Below are 17,927 nucleotides of genomic sequence, written 5' to 3'. Positions count from 1 at the left end.
TTCTCCACCTTCAGGGTCTGGGAACAATAGGCCCTGAGAGGGTATTGGCTCCAGGGTGAGGAAAAGGTCCTGGCTACCAGGGAGAACGGATTTTCCGCTTGCCTGCTGCGCATTCTCCTTCTCGTCCTCCTCTTCCTCATCCACAAAATCCTCATCCGTGTTGTGTGAGGCTTCCTCCTTGCAGGTGTCCACAGAGAGTGTTGGTAGGGTCTCCCGCTCGAATGGCATGCAGCTGATCAGAGAAGCGAGATGTTTGGGTCTCTGACCTGGAGCGACCGTTTGCTTCCTTTGTCTTTTGGTAGGCTTGCCTGAGCATCTTAATTTTCACACTGCTGTGCATCCCCTGTGTAGCCTCTGTCCATCATGCCCTGTGCGATTTTGGCATATATATCAGCATTTATTCTGCTGGGTTGGAGTTCTGCCTGCACAGATTCTTCTCCCCATACAGCAATCAGATCCAGTGTTCCTGTTCGCTCCATGCTGGAGCTCATTTGCGATTCGGGGACTGTATGGTCACCTGTTCTGCTGAGCTCACCACGCTGACCAAACAGGAAATGAAATTCAAAACTTCCCGGTGCTTTTCCTGTGTACATGGCTAGTGCTTCAGAGTTGAAAGTGCTGTCCAGAGTGGTCACATAGGAGCTGCATCTACACTATCCCATATTCAACCCAGGAAGGTCGCTTTTAGCGCTACTCCCCTCATCGGGAAGGAGTACAGCAGTCGATTTTAAGAGCCCTTTAGGTTGGTGGAACGGGGTTGGTTGTGAAGACGCATTCATTATAAAATCGACCTAACGCGGCTAAATTCGACCTAACCTCGTAGTGTAGACCAGGGCTCAGAGAGCAAAACCCTTTAGGAAATCTCCCAGACTCTTCATTGCCCTTATGGAATCATGAGTGAGAGGACGATCTCATCACAGGTTTTTCTTTGCTATGTAGATGTACCCATGGAAGGCATGATTTATTCATTATGTATGACTTTAACTTTACCTTTATAGAATCTCATCAGGCTGAAAAACCAGCATAATTGGAAATTACATGAACTAATAAAGTACGGTTCAATTCCCTGCTCCACCACTGACTTTCTGTGTGATTTTGGGCAAGTCACTTAGCCTCTCAGTGCCTGAGTTCCCCATGTGTGAAAATGGTGATAATAGCACTGCCCTGCCTCACCGGTGTTGTGAGGATTAATATATTAAGAAGAATGTGAAGCACTTTGAGATCTACTGATGTAAAAGCACTATATAAGACCTAGGTATTATTATCATCACTACTACAAATTCTTTTGAAGTTCTCTAATTTATAATGTTAGATGAACCAGTTCTCAGAAGACAGCACTTAAATTCAGAAAAAAATGAAAACATGTTTATTATGTTTTATGTTGTTCAAAAATATTTACTGGTATTTTAAAAATGGGCTTGAGCCATAAAATTCTGATCTGGATTCCAAGCATTCCAGGGCTTGGGCTAGGTCCATAGTAGAGATAAGAGAAGGCTGTAAAATTCATACCAGGATTTAGATTTTGAAATACTCTCTCCTCTGAAGTGCTAGATGAACCACTATTTAGTTCTTTAAAGTGCCAAGTCAAACATCTCAAGCCTCTACAATTATAATAATGTGTTACACTAGTACTATATACAGATTCTTTACTTGTTTAATAGTTTGAATTGATACATTTTATGGTTCACTCAGTATGGAGGTACAAGCAATTCTGCAGTACTGGAACATACCTCTGGCTCTTACCGTACTGTTCTTCGAGTGCTTGCACATGTCCATTCCAATATAGGTTTGTGCACGCCCCAAGGACTGTCTCTGGAATATTCTACTCTAGTGGTATCTGTCAGGTCGGCTCCAGCACAGTCTGGTGCCGTATATTCATAGCACTGGTATAAAGGGCCCTGCCGACCCCGTTCCCCTTCATTTCCTTCTTACCGCCCAGGACAGTTGCTGGAACTCCTTTCATTGCTCAGGCAATTCCTCCTAGTGGCTTTTCCTGTTTTTTTAGCGTAAATAGTTACTGTAGTTTGGTAGTTAGTAGTTAGTTCAAATAGTTGAATAGTTTTAATAGATAGTTTTGGACGCCTCCGCTCTTTGTTAGCAAGGTTGTCCACCTTCCCAGAGCCAGGGCATGCCTCAGTCATTGGGCATCAAGCCTTGCACTTCCTGTGGCAAGTCAATGCCATTGAGTGACTTGCGCTCAAGTTGTCTCAAGTGCTTAGAAGAATCTCATAGGAAAGACTGCTGCCAGATTTGCAGGGACTTCAAACCCCACACCAAGAAGGACCGGGAAGCAAGGTTGAAGGTCCTTCTCATGGAGGCAGCCCTAAGTCCTGCTTCAGAACCGTGCTTCTTGGACTTGGCACCAAGCACCTCAGCTTCAGTGCGGAGCTCTACTCCTATTGGTCGTGAGTCCTGGCACCGATCTTCATCTCTGGTGCCAAGAAGAAACATAGAAAGCAGCAGTAGAAGAGTCAATCTGTGGTGCCAAAGACAAGTAGGCATGGAGACCATGATAGAGTGAGACCTGCATTGGGCCACTCTTCCTCCCTGGCACTTCAACAGCAGTTGTCTTCAGCTTCGGTACCTCCTCAAGTTCCGCTGATGCCAGCACAGGAAGCATCTTTTTCAGGTAGACAGCGTACAGGTCAGTTCTCAATACCGTTGACTGTGGAGGCATTTGCAGTGGCCAGGGACCGTCGACGGCTACAAGGGAGCAGCGCTGGGGGCACGCTGAGGCAGCTGCTGCACCTGCAGAGGGAGGAGGCCCATGGCAGTCCCCCACCCCAGCAGGTGACTCTGAGTCGACTGTGGGGTGGGGCTTATCCTGGCTGGACCTCCTGAGCAGCAGCCTGGGGCGGGCTTGGGTGATTGTTGGGCCGGGGAAGGAGGGCTCTCCCCTCCCCCAGAGCTCGCTGCTGTCGACGGGGAGAGGGCTGGGGGGAGTCCTCCTCTTTGACCTCCTGCCCCTACCCCGGGGCAGCCTGCTGCTGCACCTCAAACTCCTCATCCCCGGCCCAGTCCCCTGCCCCGCACCCTAACCCTCTGTGCCAACCCAGAGCTCATACCCAGCACCCCTCCTGCACCCAGCACCCCAAACCTCCTCCCACACCCCCTCCTGCACCCAACCCCCTGTCCCAGCCCAGAGTCCGCACCCAAACTCTCTCCCAGAGCCTGCACCTCAAAACCCTCCTGCATCCAAATTCCCTTCCAGAGCCCGCACCCCCTCCTTCACCCCAAACCCCTGACCCAGTCCAGAGCCTGCACCCAGCACCCAAACTCCATCCCAGAGCCTGCACCCCTCCCAAACCCAAACTTCCTCCCAGAGCCTTAGGCAGATGTGTGTGTGGGGACTTGGACCCATTCTGTGCACCACCAAAAATTATACAAACCTGCTCCCTCTGGATTGTGGTTCTACTGTTCAGCCAGTCAGCCACCCCACAGATCTTCACCAAATGCATCGTGGTGGTGGCGGCTTTCCTCAGAAAAAAGGGAGTTCATATATTCCCATACCTTGACGACTAGCTAGTCAGAGGTTGGTTGAGAGCTCAGGTGGAATCCGACATCCATCTCATCCAATTGACCTGTCTACTGATAATCGACCAGAAAGCCACCCTTGTCCCTGTCCAAAGGATAGAGTTCATTGGTGCAGTTCTCGACTCCTTGCAGACGAGGGCTCTACTTTCTGGAAGATCGTTTTTGGTCAATTACTGCCCAGATAAGGTCCCTCCAGGCTCACCCAATCACAACGGCACAAAAGTGTCTGAGCCTTCTGGGCCAGAAAGCTTCATGCAGATACATAGGGCAATATGCGAGGCTATGTCTCCAACCTCTGCAAGCTTGGTTGACCACGGAATACTCTCCCTTGCATCTTCGCCTGAACTTGGTGCTCACTGTTCCCACTCAGGTCCTTGATTCACTTACGTGGTGGCTGAATCCCTGCATAGTATATGCAGGGGTTCTCTTCTCGCAGCCTTAACCATCAATGTCACTAGTATCCAACACATCAGTCCTAGGCTGGGGAGCCCACTTAGGGTCCCTCTGGACTCAGGGCCTCTAGTCTCAAGAAGAGCTTTCCCTCCATATCAATGTCAGGGAGCTCAGGGCAGTTAGCCTAGCCTGTCAGGCATTCCTACTTCACATTACAAATAAGATCATTTTGGTTCTGACAGACAACACAACAGCCATGTTCTACATCAACAGACAGGGTGGAGCACTCTCTTCCCCCTATATCAGGAAGCAATCCAGCTGTGGGAGCTTTGCATTGTACAGTCTACAAGCGTTCTACCTTCTGGGAATGCAGAACCAGCTGGTGAATCAACTCAGCAAGTCTTTCTCCTCTCATCACAAGTGGTCTCTCCAATCGGACATCACAAAGGGCATCTTCCAATGGTGGGGACTCCCCTTATAGACCTGTTTGCTACCTGAAACAACAGGAAATGACACCAGTTTTGCTCCCCGTAAGACTACAGCCCAGGGTCTCTAATAGACACATTCCTGTTGTCATGGAGAAATTGACTGTATTATGCATTCCCTCCTACCCCGTTGATACACAAGGTTCTGATGAAGATCAAGCGGGACTGAACACAGGTCATTCTCATGCTCTGGCATGGCCCAGACAACATTGGTTCACCACCCTCCTAGGCCTTTCGGTGGAGGCCCCATTACTGCTTCCGCTACACCTGGACCTGATCGCCCTAGACCACAGTTGACTGCTCCAACCAAACCTCAGCTCTCTCCATCTGACAGTCTGAAATCTCCATGGCTGAATCCTGAGAGCAAGCTTGCTTGGCGCAAGTCCATAGAGTCCTACTAGGCAGTAGAAAACCCTCCTCCAAGGCCATCTACCTTGCAAAATGGAAATGATTCTCCATCTGGTCCTCCCAATGGGGAATTCCATCTATTTAGTCCTCACTACAGTTCATTTTGGAGTACCATTTGCTTCTGAAACAAAGTTTGGCCCTCTCTTCAGTCAAGATTCACCTTGCAGCCATCTCAGCCTTCCATCCCAAGGTTAACAACCAATCTGTTTTTTTGCACAAGATGGTTATGCATTTTGTTAAAGGCCTGGAGAGGGTATACCCCCCAGTAAGAGAACCTATTCCTCCCTGGGATCTAAACCTTATCCCGTCGAAGCTCACAGGTCCACTATTTGAGCCGTTAGCAATGTGGTCGTTGAACCTCTCCTGAAAAGTGGCCTTCTTAGTGGCCATCACTTCAGCCAGAAGGGTTTCAGAGATCCAGGCCCTTATGTCGGAATGCCAATATATGATCTTCAAGGATAACGTACAGCTGCGTCCACACCCATTGTTCCTCCCTAAGGTGGTTTCACAATTCAACTGCAGTCAAGCAATCTTTCTGCTGGTATTCTACCCTAAGCCGCATGCAAACAGAGAGGAACAGTGCCTACACTCTTTGGATGTTACATGGGCTCTACCTTTCTATGTACAAAGGACCAAACCATTCTGCAGATCGATTCAGCTGTTCATAGTGATAGCACAGAGAATGAAGGGCCTTCCCATCTTCACCCAGATAATTTCATCCTGGATTACTTCATGCATTCAGGCATGTTATGAACTCCCAGGTGTCCTGCCTCCAGCTAACCTGGCTGCTCATTCCACAAGATTGCAGGCCTCCTCAGCCACCTTCCTAGTGCAAGTCCCTATTCAGGACATCTGCAGAGCAGCGACCTGGTCATCGGTGCACACATTCTCAATGCACTATGCCGGGGTGGCCAAACGGCAGCTCGTAAGCCAAATGCGACTCTTTTACAGTTAAAGTGTGGCTCGTGGAACTCCCCAGAACTCCTCCTCGTTCTCCACCTACCAGATTGTGACGGGAGGCGGAGGGGGAGACTCGGGGATTCTGCTCTGCAGCAGGATGGTGTGGCTAGGGGCTTCCAGCAGGGAGAGGGGTCTAGGGCAGGGGAGGGCAAACTATGGCCCGCGGGCCAGATCCGGCCTGTCAGAGCTTTCAATCCAGCACCACGTCCCTGCGGCCTTTGGGGGTGGGGGGCAGAGGGCTCTGTGCGCTACCCCCGCTTGCAGGCACCCACCCCCCACAGTTCCCATTGGCCGGGAATGGGGAACCGTGGCCAATGGGAGCTTTGGGGATGGTACCCACAGGTGAGGGCAGTGCGTGGCAGAGCCCCCTGCCCCACCCCACCCCCAGGAGCCACTGCCAGACGTGCTGGCCACTTCTGGGAGCGGCGCAGGGCCAGAGCAGGCTGGGAGCCTGCCTTAGCCCCGCTGCGCGCTGCTGCCACCCCAGAGCCACTCCAAGTAAGCGGCGCCAGGCCGGAGCCTGCACCCCGAGCCCCTCCTGCCCCCTGCACCCCAACCCCCTGCCCTGAGCCCCCTAACCCCCTGCCTTGAGCCCCCGCCACACCCCAACCCCCTGCCCCAAGCCCCCTCCCACACTCTGCACCCCCTCCTGCACCTCAATCCCCTGCCCTGAGCCTCCAATCCCCTGCCCTGAGCCCCCTGCCGCACCCTGCACCTCTCCTGCACCCCAACCCCGTGCCCTGAGCCCCCTGCCACACTCCGCACCCCTCGTGCACCCCTGCCCTGAGCCCCCTCCTGTACCCCAAACCCTTGCCATGAGCTTCTTCCTGCACACCGCACCCCCTCCCACATCCCGTACTCCCTCCCGCAACCCAACCCCCTGCCCCAGCCCTACATCCATGGCCCTGCATGCAATTTCCCCACCCAGATGTGGCCCTCAGGCCAAGAAGTTTGCCGACCCCTGGTCTAAGGGCTTCAGCCCCATGGGAGGTGCCTGCTGGGTCTCAGGGCTTCAGGCCCAGGGGAAGTGCCAGCTGAAGCCCCTAGCCCCACCACCCTGCCGCAGGGCAGAAGCCCCGAGCCCTGGAAGGTGCGCCCAGCTCTCGAACTTCTGAAGATTGTCATATGCGGCTTGGAAGGTCAGTAAGTTTTGCCACCCCTGCACTATGCCATCACCCAGCAAGCTAGAGATGATGCCAATTTCAGCCACACAGACTTATAGCCAGTCTGTCTTTGAACTCCAAGCCCACCTCCTGTACAAATGTTTGTGAGTCACCTACATTGGAATGGACATGTGCAACCACTTGAGGAAGAAAAAACAGTTACTAACCTTTCTTTAGCTGTTCTTCGAGATGTGTTGCACATGTCCATGCCAAAACCCACCCTCCATCCCTTTTTATTTGAGTCAGTCGGTAAGAAGAAACTGAAGGGGAACAGGGTTGGCAGGGCCCTTTATACCAGCGCAATAAGCACAGCACCAGAGGGTGTCGGAGCCGACCCGATGGATACCACTAGGGAAAAAATTCCAGCAAGTGCGCATACACCTACATTGGAATGGACATGTACAACACATTTTAAAGAACAACAATTACAGAAAGGTTAGTAACCATTTTTTCTTTGTTCTGTTTCCTGCAAGATGTAAATGCTTTATAAAACCCGATTTCTTTTTTTTAAATCAGATCTCTGTTGATGGCTTCAGATATATTGCTAACAGCTGCAGTGGGATTAAGCACTTGGTAATCAATGATATGCCAACTCTGACAGACAAATGTATTCAAGTAAGAAACTGAAAACAATCTTGCATTTAGGGGAAAATTCTGCCATTGAATACGTGTGTACTTTTCACAGTGACTTCAAAGGAAGTTGTGCACATGCAATCTAATAGGAGAATTTCACCCTTTAAACACTTTTAACAAGAATATATTTTTTAAAACATCACCAAACAAATTGATCAATTTTATTCCAGACTAGATTTACAATTCCTTTTAACTCTTGATTACTCTCAGAAAGTTTCAACAGTTGTGCCATCTTTTCCCACCTGTGCATTGGCACAATCAAAGCATAATCTCCTAACATATAAATAAGACTTATTTGGCTTTATTTTGTATTTAAATCAAAGTTTAGCTGGCCATTAGTATAGAATATCAGGCCAATATTGTGCCACTGATTTTTGCAGAGAACTTCCTGTTGACTTTAATGAAGAGTTCTGCATTAAAATCGAAGGCACAATAGGGCCACAGATATGGTAAAAAAATTTCAAGCTTCTGCAAATCTAATTGTTATATTAGATGCATACTCTTGCATTTCTGACCCCCAGCATACCTTGGGTCACTGATTTTTTCCCCGCTTATGTTTCAAATTATAATAAAAAATACAAGATTTTAAGTTCATTATCTGTACCATTGGTCACAGTTTAAAAGTTTAGTATTAAAATTGGGTTATAACTATAATGGAAGAAAACACAATGGTTATTATTAGATCAATTAACAAAATATTAGTTAGCTTTTGGCTATGTAACATACCACAGATGGGGGATGTTCTGTTTCACCATCTTTTTTTGTTTTCTTTAAAGGCTTTAGTTGAAAAATGCCAACAGATTATGTCTGTTGTTTTTCTGGACTCTCCACATCTTTCTGATGTAGCTTTTAAAGCCCTTACTGAATGTAAACTTGTCAAGGTCAGAATTGAAGGTCAGTGACTTCACAGTATTTCAGCAGAATTATTAATTTATGCTTTTAGAATCTGATCTGGCTCATTTGAAAACAGTAGGAACATTTCAATTAATTTCAGTGGGGATTTGGATCAAGCCCTTAATGCATGGCTAATCTGTGATTTATGCCTTCATGTATTTCAACAGGAAATAACCGGATTACTGATCTAAGTTTCAAGTTGATGAGCAAATCTTGCCCACAAATCAAGCACATTTATATGGCTGATTGCCAGAAGATTACAGATGTCAGTCTTAAGACAATTTCTCCGTTGAAGTATATTCTTGTATTGAATTTAGCAGACTGTGTAAGGTAATAAATTACATCCAGTTTTCTGTGATCTATTTATTTTAGTTAAATGATTTATATTCCTCTTAAGGTGAATTGCTTTCAGATTTAAATGCTCTGACTGTGCTAATAAATATATAATTAATTTATTTTACAAATATTGCATATTTGGTATACTTTTGTTCCAAATATACCAAATACGTACCAAATGCAAATACATTTTGTTCCTGTAGCATGTTTTGAAAAATACATTGGATATAAATACTCATTAATACCCAAATCTAGCAAAGCATTAAGCATGCGTGTAACTCTTAAGTACATGAGTAGTCCCAGGCATGTACTTAAGTGCTTTGCTGGATTCAGGCCATAGTGAGGATAGTACGAAACAGAATAGAATGTACAGTGGGACAGGGCAATTAGAGTTTAAGGATGTTTTATTAGCTTCTTGAAGATGGAGGTAATGTATTCGGACTGGGAAGTACTAGGACATAAACAAAACTACCTTCTTTTTCACAGTTATCAGCATAAAAGCAACAAGTTGCATTACTGCAGAAATATAGATTTGATGTAAAATCTGTTTTCAAATGTAAGTTTGTATTACGTCATTAGAAACAAAGCCAAATAACAAATAGATTATGGGCCAGATCCTGGCCCATGCTCCAGAACAGCACAAAAGAACCCCAAAACTGTCCCCATTCTAGGTTTTGTGGTGGAGTGGATGTGTCAAGAGGGATGAGCGCAAAAAATTATTTAAATCTTGGCAGTGGCCCATTAAATAGTGCCATGCAACTGGGTTGCTTACTTATCTTGAGATTTCTAGGGTCATCCTCATTTTAAGGGGGCTACATTCACAAGCAAAAGGATGGCAACACTCTCATGGTGTTGTCCATCATCCCATCCAGAATACAGTAAAGTTTCTCCCGAGGTTGTTGTTAATCTTCCTGATCCCATCCATCTGCTCTCGCTGACACCCAGGATGTGTAAGCTGTAGCATCTCATCTCTCCTGTGACCTGAGCTAGCTTCCCTATTTTGTACATTGTCTGTACGTTCCGAAAAACAAGTTTGGTTTTCGTTTTGGTGTTGAGCGCGTCAGTCTTCATGCCAGTGGCTTCCTTTCGGCTTTCACCACTGGCAATTATATGGGTCATTGACTCCTGAAGGCAGGGGTGAAAGTAAAATGGAGCTCTTTCCAGTATGGGACTGCTCTGTTCCCCTCCCTCCCCCCCCAGAATGGGCAGGGCCTCGGGTGGAAGGGGCGGGGCTGGAGGTCAGCGTCCCCCACCCAGTCCATCTGAGCTCCCTGGCCCGTGCCGCCCGGGGCTCCAGAGGCGATTAAAGGGCCCGGGGCTCTAGCCGGCGCTGCCGCAGTAGTGGCAGCGGTGGTCGGAGCCCGAGGCCCTTTTAAATCACAGCCCTGGGGCAGCTACTTTTTACCTCCCCATCCCCTGTCGGCGGCTGGGGAGGGAGGGAGGGACAAAAGGGGCAGTGATGTTAAAGCACTGCTGCGGCAGCACTTCAACGTCACTGCCCCTTTTGCGTACCCCATCGGTGGCCCTGCCGGGTCGTCGCTGCCCCTTTTGTGCCCCCCCCATTGGCAGCCCTGCTGGTAGGAACCCAGCAGGGCTGTCAATGGGGGAGAGCAAAAGGGGCAGCGACGTTAAAGCAGCCACCTTTTACCAGTACACCGTACCGGCCCGTACCACCTTACTTTCACCCCTGCCTGAAGGCCATCACACACAGTAATGGTCGATTTCTCCACCGCTGTTTCCATAACATATTTTGTTTTTTTAGGGGACAGGGTTGTTAGCCCTGTGCCTACCCCCCAGCCTGGAGGACCAGAGTGTCTGTTTTTTCTGTCCCCTCCCCCACAGGCCAGTCCAGCATGGTTGAACCTGCCAGGAGCAAAAAGCCCCTGCCGACAGAGACTCGGGGGATCGTTAGAGCACACAAGCTGTCCTGCCATGACAAGGTATGGACACCAGAGGACAAAATCAACCACAATAAGACAGATATCATGACCTTTAATGTTGCCTCACCATCACCAGTACGGATAGAGGATCATGTTCTCACCAATGTAGAAATGTTCACATACTTGGGCAGCACCATCAGGCAGGATGGTGGAATAAGCCAGGACATCCAGAACAGAATCTGAAAAACCAGGAATATCTTCAGGAGCTTAAATACAGTCTAGAAATCATCAAAGTACAATGCCAAAACCAAACTCAAGATTTATCAGAGTTGCGTACTTTCAACAATTCTTTATAGTGCAGAATGCTGGGGAATGAGAAAGTATGACGTGTCCAAACTGTCTTTATTCCATACAACCTGCCTCAGAAAAATCCTCCGTATCTTTTGGCCCAGAACAATCTCAAACCAAGATATATTGACACAGTGCAGCCAAGAGGATCCGAGCACCATCATTGCCAGGAGGCGTTGGAGATGGATTGGCCATGTGGTTCAGATGGAAACTGATTCCATCAACAGAATAACAATAAGATGGACACCTGAAGGCAAGCGAAAATGAAGCCACCTGAAAACAATATGGCAAACAGCTGTGGAAACCGAGCTGAAAAACCTGGGTCACAGCTGGGGAACTATTGAAAGACTTGCCAGAAACAGACTGGAGTGGAGGAGCTTTATCGCTGCCCTAAACGCCAGAGGCATAATGGGAACATGATGATGATTCACAAGCAATTAAATCACTTTGGGGCTTGTTGATGCTGCATCACAATGTGATAACAATGCATGTAAATATAATTTATCTTGTGTTGAGATGTACCACTGAAGTGGCATGACATTATGGTGGTGGAGACAGCTGCCTGAATTTGCTTAACACTTAGATCACATCTACACTAGAAGGATTTACCAGTAACATTTTTACCTACATAGAGCTGTTGCCATTGTAACGTTGCTGCTGTGTGTGCACATTTTGCTGGTGCTGCCTGTCTACACTTTGAGAAGTTGTATTGGCAAGACACACATTGCTGTGGGTAGGTTTCCCAGTGTGCACTGCATGATCTAGCACACTGCCTTATGGAACATTTAGGATGTGCATTGTGGGATGTCAACATTCATGTCAAGAAATCATATGGGAGCTTAGATTCAAGTTCCCACAATTTGCTCTACTCCAGTCTCCATCCCATAATCTCATATTTTTGTGCTGTATTTTTTAAAATTCCCACAATTATTTGCACCGATTTTCGATCTCTCTGTCATCTCACTGGCAGAAGCATAGATGGTGAACAGAATGCTGGAGTTCTTGTTTCTGTTGTAGTGATAGGGCACCTGGGCCTGATTCTTCTGTATTTGCAGCACCTCAGAACTACTACAGTGGCCAGGCATGCAGTCGTGAAAATGAGAAATTTGAGCAGGAGTGGATGCTGCAGACAGGGAATGAAAATCGCCAGATACAGCAGACATTCACCAGCTGCACATGGTGGAGTAGTGCTTCCGGGCCTGTGAAATGAGCATTGAATTGAGGGATCACATTGTGATGCAAATCTGAGATACCTGTGGAAGTTTGTAATGCAGAAGGCCACATTTTTGGAATTGTGTGCAGAACTTGTCCCAGTCCTCCAGCACAGAGACACCAAAATGAGAGCTGCTTTGATAGTGGGGAAACAGGTGGCAATCATGCTGTGGAAGCTAACAATACTGGATTGCTATCCATTTATAGACAATCAATTCCATGTTAGGAAGTCTGCAGTAGGGGCTGTTCTCATCCAGGTGTGGAATACCATTAAACATGTCCTGCTACACAAGATTGTGACTCTGGGCAATATGCAGTGAATAATAGATGGATTCAATGCTATGGGCTTCCCAAACTGCAATATGAGAGACATATCCTGATTCTGTCTTGCTTCTGAATATACAAACAGAAAGGAATACTTTTCCAGGTTATGCAGATACTGGTAGATCCCTGAGGATGTTTCACTGACATTAACGTTGGGCTGTCTGGCAAGGTGCATGATACTTGCATTTTCAGGAACACACGACTTTGATGACAAGTTGCATTCATAGAGATTTTTCCTGGACCAGCGCATTCACAGTGGTGTGATTGCAATCCCAACTGTGATTCTTTGGGGGTCCCAATCTATGGCTTATGAAACCACATGTTGGGCTCCTGGACAACAGTAAGAAAAGATATAACTATCCTCTGAGCTGGGTGCAAGATGATTGTTGAATGTGCATCCGGTAGATTGAAAGGATGGTGGAGTTGTCTCATGACTACTGGATCTCAGCAAGCCAAATATTCCTGTTATTGCTGCATGGTGTGTGACTCACGTCATATTTGTGAGGCAAATGGGGAAACGTTACCAACAAGATGGAGGAGGGGAACTGGAAAATCTGTCTGATTTTGAACATCCAAACCCAGGGGCAATTACAAGAGCACACCAAAGTGCTGTAAAGTTGACGGAGGCTTTAAGAGCACGTTTTAGATAGTGTTCTGTAGTAAGCCAGTATGTTGCTTTGTGTTTATTTGTGTCACTTTGTGATTAAATTGTAGTTTGCTTGTATCTGAATTAGAAATGAAGTGAATAAATCCATGGTACGCCCACATCTTGAATACTGCATACAGATGTGGTCTCCTCATCTCAAAAAAGATATACTGGCATTAGAAAAGGTTCAGAGAAGGGCAAATAAAATGATTAGGGGTTTGGAACGGGTCCCATATGAGGAGAGATTAAAGAGGCTAGGACTTTTCAGGTTGGAAAAGAGGAGACTAAGTGGGGATATGATAGAGGTATATAAAATCATGAGTGATATGAAGAAAGTGGATAAGGAAAAGTTACTTACTTGTTCCCATAATACAAGAACTAAGAGCCACCAAATGAAAGTATTGGGCAGCAGGTTTAAAACAAATAAAAGGAAGTTCTTCTTCACACAGTTCACAGTCAACTTGTGGAACTCCTTGCCTGAGGAGGTTGTGTAGGTTAGGACTATAACAGCGTTTAAAAGAGAACTGGATAAATTCATGGCGGTTAAGTCCGTTAATGGATATTAGCCAGGATGGGTAAGGAATGGTGTCCCTAGCCTCTGTTTGTCAGAGGGTGGAGATGGATGGCAGGAGAGAGATCACTTGATCATTGCCTGTTGGGTTCACTCCCTCTGGGGCACCTGGCATTGGCCACTGTCGGTAGACAGGATACTGGGTTAGATGGACCTTTGGTCTGACCCAGTATGGCCATTCTTATGTTCTTATGTTAATATACTGTTTGAATCTGGAGAGAGGATACTGGGTTGTGGGTCATATGGGGGTCCTATAAGACAAAATAAATCTTGATTTTCACAAACCAAACTTTACTGAACAATTATAAACCATAACACTTCTACAAAACCCCACTTAAAACCATTTTTTTAAAAAAAGGTGCTGAGCTTTCCTGTATGAATCACTTATCAGAGTAGGTTCACTCACTGGGGTTGAGTGGAAGGGATAGTTTGACACACTATGCTGGGAGACTGGGGGAGTCCTATGGGCCAGGCCCTGGAACCCTACAATTGTCCAAGCATTGCAATGGCTGCTGGGGTGCAAGTTTTGGGGAGATTTGTATCTATATATGCTGTCCCAGGAGCTGCATAATGTCTTGGTAGACTTCACTGTGCACCTCCTGGTCCTTCTACCTCTCCTCCAGCAAGTGCTTTCTCTATACTCCCTTGTTTTTTGGATCTTGAACCTGGAGCTCCTGAAGAGATCTGAGACCATGTCCTCCACTGACTGTTTTTTTTCCCTTTTGATCAAAGTTAGTCTTTTCAACAGGTGTGTGTGTGGGGGTGCCTCTCAAGGATACCTTAGGCAAGGTCACTGATAAACAACAAGACAGACAGACATTGTTAGATTTAAAGGCTTGGCCTACAGAAAAAGATAAATGAGAAAATTCCCTAAAAAGTTCCCCTAAAAAATTCATAAAAATATGAACAGGGTCAGACTTTCCAGACTGCTTGCATTAGGACAATTCAGCAGCTCCCAGTATGGTGAGTATATTGTGGGCACTTATCACAATATACTCCCCCCCCAAAGCAGTGAGAGGGGGATGATCTACTGTGTCCTTGGTAATAAATATAGAGATAGTGCAGTAAATATTGCAACATTTATTACAGGCAATGGTGATTCTCGCTGAAAAAAATCACTCATGAAGTAGTCAAAGGCCAAGGGAAGGCAACTGCTCAAGGCAACACAAAGCCACTGGGCCCTTATGCTGCTGGCCTCTTCACAGTGATGGTGCTGCTGGAATTCATTGCAGAGTGGCATGGGAAAGTTTCCTAAAGCAGGGAAGAACCAAAGCCACCCTTCCAAGAAATCTCAAGGCAAAACTTAAAAATAGCTGCTTTAAAACTTTATCAAGATTGTGCCAGATGATAACAGGGAGATCTGTGGCAGGATCAACACAACACTCCAAAAATGGAGGAGAGTGGTTGCCGCTGCTTAGCCCTACAGGTCAATTCAAGGCCAAGCTCTCCAGAGCTAGCAACAAACTGTCTTTCTACACCTGGATCCAGTTACAGCATGCAAATAATTTGTTTTGGGCTTGGACTCTTGGATTGGAAAACCAAAGCTCTGCATTTTTTGAAGTTTAAAATACATGTTTCCTGTATACTGTTAGCCATAGAAAATCAGGTAGTTTGAATGAGCAGTTCCTGGATTGCTTGCAAGAATTATTTGAAATTTTCTATGTGTTTTATTTGCATGCTCAGATTTCAGTATCAGTGTTTTTCTTTTTCTGCTTGCAATGCATTTATTTATGTTGCTCTCTTTTTTGCATATGACTGCCAGTGCATGTTGTTAAAATAAACCAGGTTCTTTGAAATGCAATTCCTTTGGTCCCTGCCCGTGCACTTTTGGATGCTATTTTGAGTGTGTGTAGGAGGATTTTTGTGGTGGGTGAACAATTTATTTTTTAAGCCATGAAACAAGTGGTAGCAGTGGGTTTTTCCTCCAGGCTCATCTGGGTTAGATTTGGCTTACACTCCTGAATCTCCGTGTTGTCTCCATCCTTCACATGCACCCTCCTCAACCAGTTCTTCATTGCTGGCTACTGCTGGGGTTCCTTCCTTCAGGTCTTGTGAGGTGTCCATGGTAATTTCTGGGGTGATGGTGGTGGTGTCCCCATCAAGCATGGCATCCAGCTCTGCACAGAAGTGGTAGATATGGGGGCCAGCCCGATTTTTTATTGGTCTCCCTTGACTCTTGGTGCAACTGACACATTTCCTTCCCCTCCAGCAAGGGTGGCACATGAACCATTGACTGGGGAAGGTTAGCTCCCAGACCTGCCCCTTCCATCCGAGGCCACGCCCCTTCCATGCCCCCCCCGCCAGAGCCCAGAGGCCCCTCCCCACTGCAGCCACCGGTCCCCACCCCAGGCTAGCGCCCCCCCGCCAGCCCTGGAGCGCTGGCAGCGCAGCTTCGACCCTGGAGCGCTGGTGGCGCAGCCGCAGCTCCCCTCCCGTTCCAGAGCACTGGAAGGGCAGGCAGTGGTTGGCCACAGCCCCTCCAAGTCCCGGAACGCCAGGAGGGCAGGCAGTGCACAGCCACAGCCTCCCCCCCAGTCCCAGAACACCGGGATGGCAGGCAGCATGTGGCTGCAGCCCAAGCTGGGGCCACTGCACAGGGGACTGGAGCTGCTGCAATGTTCCTTCTCTTCACAGGCTAAGGAAATTCAGAACTTCTTTCCTGGATCAGGCAGCAGCTTGAGGTTTAGCTGGAGTTTTGTGGGGAACCATAACTATGTGGTCACAGAGGTGTGCTTGGCAATGGGGGCTAGCCAGAAGGGAGGCACTTCAAAAATATGCTTGGGTCTTTCAAAGTGGGTGGGGGGGCGAAGAGGGTCAGATTTCTGGTCTTTGTGACACCAGGGCAGCAAAGTTTAGAGTGGTCATTGTTTCTGGAATAGTGGCATTGTGGGACTGTTCCTGGAGGACTATTTTGCTGCTATAAGTAATGCAGTATCCACTTATATATTCTACCATTGCACCTGTGCCATTAGAGGGCTTCTTTTTCATAAGCCAAGCTATCAAATTTTTCCTCTGGCTACTTATTCAAATTTGGCTAAAATAAATGATGTTGGGCAACTATCAGTTTCAGTCACTGTTTATCTTTAATGCCGGTCATCAGATGCAAATTATATATTAAGTCATGTGCATTATGAAAATATGTATGTGTGAATATGTTTTTGTATTTATATTTTAGAATCAGTGATGCAGGTTTACGATCATTTTTAGAAGGATCTTCAGGGACAAAGCTAAGAGAACTGAACTTGACTAACTGTATCCATGTCACTGATGCCTCCCTCATGAAAATAGCCCAAAGGTACTGTATTATTGTGCCACCAGTATTGATCTGGTGGTAATTAGCAATTATTCTCCTAAAATATTATTCTTTAGAAAATTAAATTTGGCAAATTATAGGGCTCAACACAAATTCTGTAGCCTGTATTATACAGGAGGTCAGACTAATCTATTGGTACCTTCTGGCCTTCAAAATCTATGAAAATGATCGCTGTGATGGAGAGTTCATCTCTACTAATTCAAAAAACTTCTTAAAAGCTTGTTGCCAGGTGGCAGAGTTGTCTTTAATTGTAAGCATTTCAAAGCTACATTTTTTTAACTCAATAAATATGCATAACCATGGTTGCACAAACTAATGAGGAGGAGGAGGAGGAGGGAGGAGTGCTGGCTGTATATCTACCAAAAAGTCATCTTGCAGTTTCAGGAAAAGATGGCATAATGCAGGCCACTGTTAGTTACTCCTCTGAGCAAGAGCAACGTTCATGATTTGCCAGTGTTTGCTGCTAACAGTAGCATGCATGTTAGCATGTTGGGGTATGCCTGTGTCTTTTAGCTGGCAGACAAGACTCCTTTGAGGCCATGGAGTGTGGGCTAGGGTACTAGCTGGGTGTACCTCTACTGTTCTTTTGAGCACTAGAAGGGTTCCTATCTGCTGACTGTATACGAGGAAGAAGCTCTTCATACTTTTCTCTCTTGTAATGCACCTACCCACCAAAGAGGGGGTCTAGTACAACATAGTTTATTCAAAAAGAGATTTATTGGATTATTGTCATTTAATGTGTTTAAAATGTACAGAATTATTTTTCCAGAAAAAAACATGCATGAAATAGTAGATTTCATCCATAGTGTAGAATCAGGGTGAGCTAG

The 17,927-nt window shown here is 46.6% G+C and overlaps 1 protein-coding gene across 1 annotated transcript in view; it reads left to right on the top strand.

The window, feature by feature from the left end:
* The window catches only part of FBXL13 (F-box and leucine rich repeat protein 13), a 177,193-nt gene that overhangs the window by 118,435 nt on the left and 40,831 nt on the right, over positions 1-17,927 (top strand). Inside the window, exons 12-15 of the mRNA XM_034769768.1 lie at positions 7,460-7,558; positions 8,353-8,470; positions 8,638-8,800; positions 16,963-17,082. Of these exons, the coding sequence (XP_034625659.1) occupies positions 7,460-7,558; positions 8,353-8,470; positions 8,638-8,800; positions 16,963-17,082 (500 nt within the window). The remainder of the gene's footprint in view (positions 1-7,459; positions 7,559-8,352; positions 8,471-8,637; positions 8,801-16,962; positions 17,083-17,927) is intronic.

This window comes from Trachemys scripta, chromosome 1 (genome assembly GCF_013100865.1).
Source record: "Trachemys scripta elegans isolate TJP31775 chromosome 1, CAS_Tse_1.0, whole genome shotgun sequence".
Classification (NCBI taxonomy): domain Eukaryota; kingdom Metazoa; phylum Chordata; order Testudines; family Emydidae; genus Trachemys; species Trachemys scripta.
This window is presented reverse-complemented; position numbering and strand designations above follow the sequence as displayed.